The sequence below is a fragment of the Rhinoderma darwinii genome, chromosome 9, assembly GCF_050947455.1.
Source record: "Rhinoderma darwinii isolate aRhiDar2 chromosome 9, aRhiDar2.hap1, whole genome shotgun sequence".
NCBI classification, from domain to species: Eukaryota; Metazoa; Chordata; class Amphibia; order Anura; family Rhinodermatidae; genus Rhinoderma; species Rhinoderma darwinii.
Window position 1 is genome coordinate 65,099,644 of NC_134695.1, and position 13,804 is coordinate 65,113,447.

The following is a 13,804-nucleotide window of genomic DNA, read 5'->3' on the forward strand; positions in this document are numbered from 1 at the left end:
CCCTTCTCCCTAAGGGCCCATAGCAGCTATATGGTCTGCCTCTATGATATGTACAGGTCAATCAGCTGCCATTGCCCGGAGAACTGCAAGTTTAATGATCATTTCCCCTACTGTTGTACAGATGTTGTATCTTATTTAGGTAGCTTATATGCCTGGATAGACAGTGGCGGACTGATCGCGGTGGGGAAGGGGGCCCGGATCCCCCTTAGGCAACAACAGGCACCGGCAAAGGTCTACTCCACGGTACAAATAAGGTCCTGAGTGCAAAACAGCTTCAAGACCTTGTATTCGATGCAGCACACAATGTCCATCATCAGGACGTTGTGCATTTCATTGCATATAACGTCCTGGCGCTGCCTGGCATCAGGACCTTACATGTGCTGCGACGTAGACTTTTGCACGCACCATAAGTGGTAGCCTGAGAGGGATCCGGGGCGGGCCCCCTGCGGAGAAGAGAAGGACGGTGAGTAAATTATTATTTATTTATTTTTTATACGTATTATCTGGAGTGGGTGTCTGATCAGACATCCACTACAGATCATACATATAAAAAAAAATTAAATAATAATTTACTCACTGTTCTTCTGGGGCACAGCACGGGGGCCCGGCTCAATATTGTTACGCCCCTGTGGATAGTCATTCTTGCAGCGAGTGGCCCCCATGATATGCTCTTTTGAACCCTTTTGAACACACACATTATATGACTAAAGAAAAGCACTATGGTTCTACTATATGCTATACTTTATACTATATGTAAATAAAACTATAGAATCCCTGTGATTAAAGGAACACTCCAGGTAAAACTGATACTCTGTGTTATGCCTAGTGCAGGGCCCAAGGGGGCGGAGCATGACTTCTCTCTTTGGTGTTTTTTGAATCCCTATGTCATGCTCTGCCACCTCAAGCCCTGCACTGGGCATAACACAGTGTATCAGTTTTACCAGTAGGGTTCCTTTAAATGTGTAGTAAATTAAAAAATGGTCCTACTTTACCTTTAATGCAGATCGGCTGCTTTCCAGACCATTGACCTGTTTCGAGACATTTCCGCTCCTGGTTCCCACTGAGGACATGGGAGTTGTTACAGAAGTAGTAGATGGTGGAACTTATCTTGATTCGATTCCCATATGTGAAACCCTCCTGTTCAGATAATTTCCTGTATCCGTTAAGTGGTGGTCCCGGATCTGTACAGCTCTTCTCCTCTATGACTAAAAGCACAAATCATCATATAAGGAGGACACATTGAGTTTACTGGGCTAATATTAGAGATTGCACCAAATACAATACAATGGGATCATGTATAAAACCTACATGAGGGAGATGGGTATTAAAAAATGGAGGCTTTTTGATAAAGGGGAGACCTCCATACTCCGGGAAAACCAGGCAAATTTTCCACATCCTGAAAAATACTCACCTCTTCTCGTTCCTGTAGTCCTCTTTACCCACCGGCGTCAAGATGTCACCCAGGATTAAAGAGGAATACAAGCTGCAGGAATGAGGAGAGGTAATTATCTTCAGAATTTTCCGGGGTGTGAATTTGTTTAGGGGGTATGCTCTGGGGTCACTATTTTCAATAGGGGTCTGGTCTGGGGCTTATTTTTTTTAGGGGTCTAAATTTAGGGGGTCTGGGTCTGTATTTGTTTATAGGGTCTGTATTTTTAGTGGGTCTAGCGTCTGTACTAGTGTTTAGGGGGTCTGAGCTAGGGTTTGTTCTGGGTCTGTATTTGTTTAGGGGGGTTGGTCTTGGATGTGCAATTATTCTGGGGTCTGGATTTGTTTGGGGGGTTGGAGATCTGTATTAGTTTATGGTTCTAGTCTGGGTCTGTATTAGTTTAGACGTCTGGTCTGGGGTCTGTATTCGTTTAGGGGGTCTGTATTAGTGTAGAGGTCTGGGGTCTGTATTAGTTTAGGGGTATGGTCTGGGGTCTGTATTAGTTTAGGAGTCTGGGGTCTGTATTAGTTCATGGAGTCTGGTCTGAAGTCTGTATTAGTTTGGAGCATCTGGTCTAGGGTCCTTATTTAGAGGGTCTGGTCTTGGTAACCCCCTAAATAAATACAGACCCTCAGATCAGATCCCCAAAGTAATACAGACCCCAGACCAGAACCACTAAGACCAGAACCCCAGACAAGACATCAATATATTCACCTCTCCCCATTCCTGCAGTTTTCTTCACTCCCAGGGTGGCGGCACAGACAACATTGGCTGCGGCGGTGGCAACAACGAGTGAAGAGAGCTGAAGGAACTTGAAGAGGTGAGCATATTTTAAGAAGAATATGGCACCTGTGAGATTTTCTTGCTCTTTTGGAGTCAGAGAAATCTTCCCTTTTTTCCAGGAGTCTTTAGGGGCATAATGGCAAGTATGCGTAATATTTGTTGTTATCATTGTACACACAGGACGTATCATTAAGATCTAAGAAGTCATTTCTGAATATTCCCATAGGAAACAGACCCTAGTGGCAAGTGATTGACTCCAAATCAGATTCTAATGGGGTTGTCTTCTGCTAGACCTTTGTGTCAGATCCTGGTCCGCCATAGGATCCTCTACGTCCTGGTGGGTCTGCCCGGCCCTGGTGAAAGAATCCACTGTTCCTCCTTGCATTAGAGCCAGCAAAATACACTAAAACTTATGCAAAGAACTGGTGGTCCCCTCGCTGTCACACGGGCTGATTCTATGCAATGGACCCAACCATTGTAAGTGCATATTGCTCTCTACATGCATGTAAACTGCTGAATCCATATGAAGGATACGCTTGAGTGGCTCTGATGAAAAGAGCTTTGTCGTCACTGAATATATAACCGCCCAAAATTATGTTTTTCACCCAGAAAAAATACTGTATTTATTGTCCTGTCAATGTTCACTGGTCCTAGATAATATGCAGGTTATATCTAAACCCGCCACACTGTGCCAAATACCCACATTATCCACATTAAATACCCAAATACCCACATTAAACGCAGAGTGACACAAAATTTCAGGTTAATTCTCAAATGACTTGCGAGCGGCGATCTACAGGAGCAAAAATTCCATCAACGATGACACAAATGTGCACATCAAAAATTCAATTATAATACGCGAGGAAGAGAGTGACAGAAACCATCTGGATTGTGGGATTAATGAATAAAATGTCAGTGAAATGTTCATGTTCTCTGATCATTAACACTGAAATGCACTTTTCTCCCTGTCCTCAGAAATTTCACGAGAAGTCAGTCAGTCAGCTCCTTCTGCTGCTGCCCTGGTCTGGTGTAGATGGAGATATAAAGGTTATGTGGGTAACACCGGCCGTATACAACAAGATAGACATAGAGTACATAAAATCAAAGAATCACCAGTAAGTATAAGCTCTCCTGAAATGTCTGTTTTAGTAAATACTTGCATTCACCCCTAAATAACAATTCTGAAACATCTTGTCTTAGAACTCTGCTATTCCTCTGTTATACCTCCTGGAAATATACATAGTAGTATACCTACATGAAGAACACCACGAAAAATATTCCCCAGATACATTTATTGTAGTCACAAATCTGACTTATAACGTAATAGCTTATGGGGAATGACGCATGGTAATAACGGTGAACCCGCTGATTAGTAACAAAAACCTAAAGTTCGGAGTCTGACACACCAAAATAATTTTAAAACAAAACTTTCTTTATTAAATACATCTAAAAAGGCAACAAAAGTTAAAACAGAGATGATTTCCACAGTACAGAAAGACAACCAGATTAATTGTATATGATAATTCCAAATATATGGGTAATGGGCAACACTGTTTAAATACAGGAATACATCCACAGTATGTTACAATTATATAAAGTGATGTACATATTCTGATACATTAACCAGCAAGAGAAGCTATTCAGCAACAAGACAAATTTCCTATGTATGTATCTCTCTCACAATTGAAGTATGATTTAAGTAAACATAAATGAATGAGTGTACAACAGTATAAATACCCCTGAATAGAGCCAAATGCGAAAATCAGTAGTAGTACTATGCACGAGTAAAATACATGGCTCAGTTTAAACAGGTGAACAAAGACACATGAAACAAGAGCAGGGCAATAGCTGTATTGTCAGCCCCAGTTGCAGACACTCAATACCCAATAGGTTTAATATAATAAGAAAAAACTTTTGCTGGAAAAAAGGCATATGCTGAAAGCGGAGCTCATACCCATTGTAACAGGTCACCGTCTCTGGTGTCAACCCCGACGCGCGTTTCGGCCCGGAAGCCTTCGCATTTGGCTCTATTCAGGGGTATTTATACTGTTGTACACTCATTCATTTATGTTTACTTAAATCATACTTCAATTGTGAGAGAGATACATACATAGGAAATTTGTCTTGTTGCTGAATAGCTTCTCTTGCTGGTTAATGTATCAGAATATGTACATCACTTTATATAATTGTAACATACTGTGGATGTATTCCTGTATTTAAACAGTGTTGCCCATTACCCATATATTTGGAATGATCATATACAATTAATCTGGTTGTCTTTCTGTACTGTGGAAATCATCTCTGTTTTAACTTTTGTTGCATTTTTAGATGTATTTAATAAAGACATTTTTGTTTTAAAATTATTTTGGTGTGTCAGACTCCGAACTTTAGGTTTTTGTTGCTACTGGAAATATACAGTATGAATGAATTAACAGCTGGTCCTCAACATTCTTCTTATCAATGGGGAATGTCCTTTTACACTCTAAAGTCCCTATTAGGGCATGCCCACACGTGGCGGATTTCCTCCGCAACTGTCCGCATCAATGCCGCACAGAATCTGCGTTGCAGATTCTGCGGCGGATCTGCCCAAAATGTGCAGTAAATTGATGCGGACTAGCTGCTGCGGACTGCGGTAAAAGTGCTTCCCTTCTCTCTATCAGTGCAGGATAGAGAGAAGGGACAGCACTTTCCCTAGTGAAAGTAAACAAATTTCATACTTACCGGCCGTTGTCTTGGTGACGCGTCCCTCTTTCGGCATCCAGCCCTACCTCCCTGGATGACGCGGCAGTCCATGTGACCTCTGCAGCCTGTGATTGGCTGCAGCCGTCACTTAGACTGAAACGTCATCCTGGGAAGCCGGACTGGAGACAGAAGCAGGGAGTTCTCGGTAAGTATGAACTTCTATTTTTTTACAGGTAGCTGTATATTGGGATCGGTAGTCACTGTCCAGGGTGCAGAAACAGTTACTGCCGATCGCTTAACTCTTTCAGCACCCTGGACAGTGACTATTTACTGACGTCTCCTAGCAACGCTCCCATAATTACGGGAGCCCCATTGACTTCCTCAGTCTGGCTGTAGACCTAGAAATACATAGGTCCAGCCAGAATGAAGAAATGTCATGGCAAAAAAGCAAGACGCATCCGCAGCACACATAACATGTGCATGACAGCTGCGGACTTCATTGCGGAATTTAGAATCTCCATTGAAGTCAATGGAGAAATTCCGCCATGAGTCCGCAACCAGTCCGCCACAACTCCGCAACATCCCTTGCATGCTGCGGACACCAAATTCCGCTCCGCAGCCTATGCTCCGCTGCGGAATTTTACGAATCGTCTAAATGAACACTGCTAAATAAAAGTGGAAGTCAATGGAGAAACGGCTCCGCTGCGGATTAACGCTGCGGAGTGTCCGCTGCGGAATTCAAGAGGAATTCCGCCACGTGTGGGCATGCCCTAACACGGGTCGATGATCGGGCAAACGCTCATATATCGGCTGATCTGCTCTTTATGCGTCGTTGCCGGCAGCACATCTCACTGTGTAAACAGGGAGATGCACTGCCGACATGATGAAAATGTATAATAATAATAATAATCTTTATTTATATAGCGCCAACATATTACGCAGCACTTTACAATTTAGAGGGAACATGAAACAAACAATATCAGACATTACATAGTGACAAAGTTAATTTACAATTCAAACCTGAGGAGTGAGGACCCTGCTCGCAAGAGCTTACAATCTATGAGGAAATAAAGGAGACACAAAGTGTTGTTTCTGTACAATAGTCCGGCCATTTTTATACACATGCGGTGGTGACATAAAGCTGCATGAGCCGGTCACCAGCCAGTATCCGTGTATGACGGACATGAAGAGAAGGAGTGTGAGGGAATCTTATTCTGATGACTAATCTAAAAGGAGGGCCATGGAAAGGAGTCAGATTAGGGAATGTTATAGACCTGTCTAAATAGATGTGTTTTCAGGGCACGTTTAAAACTGTGGATATTGGGAATGAATCTGATTGTCTGGGGTAGCACATTCCAGAGGACGGGTGCAGCACGAGAGAAATCCTGGAGACGGGAGTAGGAGGTTCGGATTATGGAGGATTTTAATCTAAGGTCGTTGGCAGAATGTAGAGGGCGAGTAGGGTGGTAGACAGAGATGAGGGAGGAGATGTAAGGAGGTGCAGCACTGTGGAGAGCTTTGTGGGTGAGAGTAATAAGTTTGAATTTTATTCTAAAGGGGATGGGCAACCAGTGCAGTGACTGGCACAGGGTAGAGGCGTTGGTGTAGCGGTTGGTCATAAAGATGAGCCTGGCTGCTGCATTGAGGATAGATTGGAGAGGGGAGAGTTTAGTGAGGGGAAGACCGACTAGTAATGAGTTACAGTAGTCAAGACGAGAGTGAATCAGAGCAACAATGAGAGTTTTGGCAGTTTCCTCTATAAGAAAAGAGCGGATTCTGGAGATGTTTTTGAGGTGAAAATGACAGGAGCGTGAAAGTGATTGAATGTGAGGAGTTAAGGAAAGATCTGAGTCAAAAATAACCCCGAGACAGCGGGCGTGCTGCTTAGGAGTTATGATAGTGCCACACACAGAGATGGAGACATCAGGTTTAGGGACGTATAGGGATGTATATGTATAGGGACGAGTGATCGTAGTAATGAGTGTTCGTCCCTATATTTATCCAATCATTGCTCCACGTGAAAGAAGCAGACGAGTGCCGATCAACAAAGCTGTCTCGTCGATCGGTGCTCATTTACACGGCCCACAACGGGCTGTGAAAGAGGACCCTTACACTGTCTATTCAGTATTGACTTTGTCAGACTGTGTAGGGACACACCCTATTGAGAATGGAAATGGTAACGCCCAGTTGTCAATTTATTCATACATTTCCAGGCGGAATAAAAGAGGAATTGCACCACAAAGTTGCTCCAGAATTATTATTTCACGAGGAATACAAGTATTTGCTAAAACAGACATGTCATGAGAGTCGACCTGTCCTCTTTAAGTCATCCTAAAAAAATTCCTTCAGCCGTTTATAAGCTATATCTGATTTTGGGAAACTGGGTGACAAACAAGATGGTGGTATCCTATGGAGTCCTTAATATTGAATGTGTTTAGTTATAAAGGTATACGTGAGCAAGGGATATAAAACTGCATAACTAAGCATTTGCCATTCAGGAACCTGGCATCGATGGGTATCCATTGTTGAGGAAGGTGAAATAGCAGAAAAGGCCATACATATATTTTCTTGGTAGGGAAACTGTTCTTCATCAACATTGGACTATCTGAAGTATGACAATCACTCCAAGGTTTTACCCCACATCGCACACTTTAAATTATTTTCCTTATATCAAGGCTAAGACTCCATGACGATTCGAGATCGCACTAGGGTTGAGGTAAAATCACAGGTTACCGCAAACATTGTACAGTTTTAATGCTATGGTGGAAAAAGTCATGGGTCATGAGGGTTTTCTCCCAATTGTTGCTCAACTTTTTTCCCCATACGGAAACCTTGGGGTCACATGACGGTCGCAGTAAACCTGCGATTTTACAACAACTGTTGCGCAACCAAAGGGCTCTGTAGAGCCTAGCCTTAACGACAACGAGAATTATTTTTCAACTCAACTTTTGTCAAGATTTCTCGGATCCTTGACAACTTTTTGAAAAAAAAATTATCATAAATTGTACCCTGTACCAGGTGGTGGCAGATAAACCTTTAAAAAAATGCATCGTTTTTTTTATGTCGTAAAAATTTGGTGTTTTTTAAAGGGTAAATACCCCAAAAAAAAGAAAAAAAAAAGGGTCTGTATTTTCTTGGGGAACTGCGCCACTTCTGTCCATGGGCTGTGTTTGCTATTGCAGCTCCTCTCCAAGAATGGGGTTGAGTTGTAATACCAGACATAGCCCATGGACAAGAGGGGCGTTGTTTGAAGAAAAAAAAATAATAATAATTTGGCCTTCCAGAAGTTACTAAAAAAATAAAGTATAATCACGGTCTCTCAAAATCTTGGTAGAAAGTCATAACATGCGTGGCTAGATTTAATCTGAGGTTTCCTGGTCTTCTCATCTGAAGGGATACATTAGGGTAGACTACGGATGAACTAAATATCCCAGCATGCCCTACTAAACGCAGATTGCCTTAATATTGCTTTAGTGTTTGGCATTTTGTATAACTTAGACGTACATCTCTTTGGTGCAGACAATCTCACATCAGTATTTCTCCTCTATTCCCATATGTCGCTCAGGCTGAAGCAACATGGAGAACAAATCACAGTGATCCTTCATCCCTTATAATAACGGTTCTTCGCTATATTTATTGTGACACCAGCCATCAATCACCAACAATGTGTAGACAACCTACAGGACTGAGCGGTCCCACGGAATACATAATGGACTTTCGGTGGCAGGGGGTGGGGGGGGCATCACTATGTCATGCATATAAATATTGTGTGGGTATTTTGCTTAAAAAAGGGATTGTTCCCTGAGCTTATCATGTCACAGAGACCAAAAGTATTCGCTATGTTTACCATGGCCATGTATATTTTTCTAGCACTGAATAACAACTTCAATGCCAATCTGCTGCTTGAAAAGCCAACAGAATATTGTCGTGTATAAAAAGAAGTGTAGCCCTTCTTTGTTGGTACACCACTGGCAGCAACAATTGCGCTGGACCTCAACCTGTCTTAACTTAGACTGCTGTCAGGCAGGGGGGAATATACTTGTATACTTGTGTACATTTGTTTGATTCATACTGTATTGGTGCCCATACACATATACGGCTCTGTAGCCCGAGGTATCTGTCGGGGTTTCCGTCAGCCTTTTATTTTTTTATGTCAAGAATAGCGCTGTCGCTGTTTTTGCCATAAAAAATATTGGAACCTGGAAAGGAAACCCCGTCCGACCCCATTAAAGTCAATGGGGTTCATCGGGAGTTACTGGTTTCCGTTTGAAAACAATAAAGTGGAATTTGTAAGTAAATGAATAGGAACATTATGTATTTTTGGGTGGAGTTATCCTTTAATTAAGACAATGTGCCCAGTACGCCCGCTGTTTAGAGCTCTGCAGAGTGTTTGCAGTGATGGTTGTAATTCTATAGTACTCACCATTTTCACAGTGTTTCCCTGTATATCCAGCCAGACAGGCGCACTTATAGGATCCAGTGTTATCCACAATGCATGTCCCGTCGTGAAAACACGGAGAAGAGGAACACACTGAAAGACATACAATAACGCAGTGTTTAAAGGGGTTATGTGGGGAGCGGAAAATTATTAGCAGTGTGCAAAGTTAGATGAGGGGGTTGTTCAATGCTGTGATTTATGGGGTGTCCTACAGCAAATGATGGCGTCTCTCCCAGATACATCCATTGCAGGTACATATATATCAGAATAGGAAATAAAGGGCAACTACGGCACCTCTGCTCTGTACCCTACACAGGTGAGGCTGAACCCGTATATGTTGTATCCATAGGAAAACTGATAGTTTACTGCAGGTGCATGGCCAGTAGATGCAATACTGAAGAACCCGTTCTTTCTAAATTTACCAGCAATTTGTTTTACTGTTCCATTGCATCTAAAATAGAAAATGAAGCAATTCTGCAACTTTAAAAAAATCTACTGTTTTGTGTATACAGCTCCTATGCAGACCTATGTGTCTCCATGGTTACAGACTACAAACAAACCCGGTGTCATTTTATTCTACACTTATATTCCCTTCTATCTGTTTTCTACTTCTTGCTAACATACAAAATGTTGTTTGATTAGCAAGAGCACATAGGTCTGCATAGGAGCTGTATACACATTATGGTAGAAAATGAATTGCATGTTTTTATTTTATTTTAGGTGCTTTGGAGCAACTAAAAATCCAATAGATCCAATGGTGGGCATAGATATATACATTGAATGTATCATTTGCTCACCTAAGAGGCTGCAAAAACTCAATACAGACTAAACTGGGCTTGTGCATTTCGTATAACCAGCTTCCCACTCCTGTTCACACTTGTGCATGACTCATTTTCACATTTCTTATGCCATGTTAATGAAGTTACCATTTATAACCTGCATAGATCAATATAAATTACACACATTTTATGACACATTGACTTATAAAGCAGTGATTTTACCGAGGCACAAGACACAAAGTGCCTGATGACATCACTGAGGCTATGCTCTCATAAATAATGGTTAAATAACTACAAAGAGCACCTCTCACCCTGGAGGACCCGGGACAACATGCATTACATGGACAGATCATTAATTGTAATAAGACCTGTGTAATACTTCCTTTCTCCTGTGGTGGTGCTGCAGGGGAATTGAACATTTTTGTCTGTATTCCACAACAGATCGTCTGCCAATCACTCTGCGATCAGCTTATCCAAAGCAGACAACCCCTTTAAAAAAGTGTAACCTAAGTTGGGCGACAAGGTGGTTAACATCATGTGGTGCGAATGTTATCCATAATGCATGTTCCTAATTATATTTAGTGTCCCCGCAGATAATGATCAGGGTTCTAAAAATAGGAAAACCATATCACTGCTCACAAAAGTAGAGCCAGATGGGGTTATCACTTCCCTTCACATAAGGTCTTAAAGTCTTGAGTGGATTGAGTTGCCCTTCAAGCCCTCAAATAGTTGATATCATTCATGGGGTGACAGATATTACAGTATATTATTACCCGTAACTTCTTCAAAGGTAGCATAGAATCCATCAAAGTTTTTAGACCCATCCGACTGAAAAAGAAGATGTAGAGAGTTCCCTGAGCTGCGTATGGATTGTGGCCGCTCGTTCCCACAGAAGCGCTTGATGATTTTAGCATCCACATTGTCACCGTCTCGGACTTCCAGGTAATCATACTGACACATATAATCAAACTCCAGACTTATCATTGCAAACCTGAAATAAAGAGTCAAATCAGTGTCAAGAAACAATCCATACAAAAACATGGCTTCTCTCATCCCAAAACAGCACCACAGCCATCCACAGGTTGTGTGTGGTAATGCAGGTCAGCCCCATTCACATTAATGGATCTGACCTACAAAACCAGACACAATCCATGTACAGGTGTGGTGCTGTTTTTGGAAGAAACCAGCCATAGTTTTCGAATTCTGGACAACCCCAGTGAAGAGTAGCTATCCAAAGCTTATTATGCGTGATAATAATCCCTTAGCTAGCCATACACATATAATAGCTGCCGTGCAAAATGCTAGACCTCTCTGGCAGTGGCATATCTCCAGCAGGATCACTGGATTTAAATGTGCCAGTGAAAGTCATTGGAATAGTGGTGAACCCTCCCAGGAGTGGCTAGCCTGACAAAAAGTGTTCTAGGGTGCAACAACAAATCCTACAAAAACAAAAGGGCCACAGACGACCGCACCAAATCCAGATTGTTTATTGACTTATTCAAGTAAATGACAAATCTCTCCACAGCCATAGGAAAGACTAATATCAAAATGCATTGACTGTTTCCAATTGAAACTGGCAGACTTGTAAATGCAGCTCTGGAGTATAATACTGGCTGTATCCCCGGAGTCAGTACAAGATCATTAATGTTATGTATATACAAGGTGACCCAACTTTCTACATAGATGATATTTATATATAAACAGTAAAATGGGACTCAAATTGAATGTCTTTCTAATAAACCCCCAATTCTGTAATGATTAATTTCTCAATATATCTTCATAGCGGTCGGAGCTCTGTTTTTTCAAATCCCCTACAAAAACAGAGTTAAATTATAAAATTCTGGCTACCTTAGGCCACCACTAGAGGGAGCTTAAGAGCTTACTGCATACTGTTGATACATTGAACTCAATAGTAACACAGCATGCTGTAAACTCCTAATCTCCCCCTAGTGGTGGCTGCAGTCAGCCAGAATTTTATCATTGAACTCTACGACTATGACATGGGATTTGAAGCTCTATATCAGAAAAACAAAGCTCCAACCACTATAAGGCTATATTAAGAAGTTAATCAGTACAGAATGTTGTACTTAAAAATGACATTGTGTTAAAAGGTGGAGAGTCACTTTAAGGTTGTTTGAAAATGAGAGCTGGTGATAAATATTCTTGCCAACATTGGTCTATGTACGTATCGACTATACAGACGGCCCTTGAGAAAACAGATTGATCAGTGATTTCCAACACGACTGAGTATAAAAAGTCCAGTTAATATAAATTTTAATAAAGATATTGCGTTCTAATAAAGAGAGATCCAGTGTCAGTGCGGAATGGACCTGGGGACCCGTTTGTACCTTCATTTTTCATTTCATATCTCCGTGTCTAATCCCGGGGCTGCTGGCATGTTATTAATCTTTACTCAGTATGCCACATATTAAGAGATGATACAGCAGGGAGCAGGGACACTTAATAATTCATATTCGTCATCATTAACACTATGTGCCGCTACTTGGGAGACATCTCATTAATAGCAGCAGGACACCGGCAAGGTAAGTACAGTAATAAGACCTTGTAGTCTTAATGAAGCAGAACCCGCAATACTTGTGTGGTTTAACCCTAATAGGACGAATATGAGACTGTTCTGCAGATATAAACAACCTAATGCAAATGTGATCGGCATGATCTGGGGTTATCATGTGCCCTCTGTTTAAGATACTATGAGGAAAGTTTACAATGTTTCTACGCCAGTTTTGTGGCATTGAAATGTCACAAACGACCTAAAATATACAAATAATTTTGGTATTTGTGCCCAGCTCTGGGCAATTTTCAAAAAAGTGGGGAGAGTTTAGCAGAAGGGGGTGTGGCCACTGCAGCCCGACGCATTTACTATCATTTACACCAGGAACTGGCGTAAATTATAGCGGCAATCTACGCCATCTCCTGGCTGGCGTTGATTTCAAAAGCCAAAGATGCGACTAATTTATTAAGAGGTGTGTGTGACTCGTAATAAATTTGCTGAATTTTACCCTTGATTGCTTTCTATTAGGACTGGCATTGTAGTCTTAATACATCTCCATCTATGTATATAACTGTAGGATTCTATCGTCAAGAAAACCCTTCAGATGATTTAAATTTTAAATTGCAATACTATGCCGGACCACATGGAGTGCTGTTAAGAGCAAAGCTATCCTTGAGGAGCATGACACAAAGAACCATTATTCAGCCACTGATCTTACAATATCTTTAAGGTGCCAGCTAGTAGTAAAACAATTTGGTATTTACAGCTTCAGCTTTTTCCCCTGCAGTACTGTACAGAATATATAACAGAATATATATATATATAAACACAATGGCTCTAAACATACAGACGGTACCCTATAGCAAACCCTCCCATCCATGATTTGGTCCAAAGGGTTCTTGTAAGAGCATTTCCTGGACCGTTTGTGTACTCAGAGGACAGGGGACCCTATGGTAAAGATAAAAAATGTGTCTCCTTTCAAGTCCTGCTTGACACCATTACACTCCTGACCAGGGCCACCATAAGGTCAGTACGGATGCTACTCCCTTCAGGGGTCCAGACAAAAAAAATTAAAAAAAGGCGCTTGTCCTCCGCCGCTGCCGCCTACATAAAGTTATCCCCAGCTGTAGTTAGTTTGGCGAAAGGAACAGGCCCCATTACATTGCAGGGCCCGTTTTCTT

At 41.7% G+C, this 13,804-nt stretch overlaps 1 protein-coding gene across 1 annotated transcript in view; it reads right to left on the reverse strand.

Annotated features, from left to right (window-relative positions):
• The window catches only part of PAMR1 (peptidase domain containing associated with muscle regeneration 1), a 41,889-nt gene that overhangs the window by 12,133 nt on the left and 15,952 nt on the right, over nt 1-13,804 (reverse strand). The window contains exons 5-7 of the mRNA XM_075837042.1: nt 10,885-11,102; nt 9,318-9,425; nt 993-1,205 (exon numbers count right to left, since the gene is read on the reverse strand). Coding sequence (XP_075693157.1) covers nt 993-1,205; nt 9,318-9,425; nt 10,885-11,102 — 539 coding nt within the window. The remainder of the gene's footprint in view (nt 1-992; nt 1,206-9,317; nt 9,426-10,884; nt 11,103-13,804) is intronic.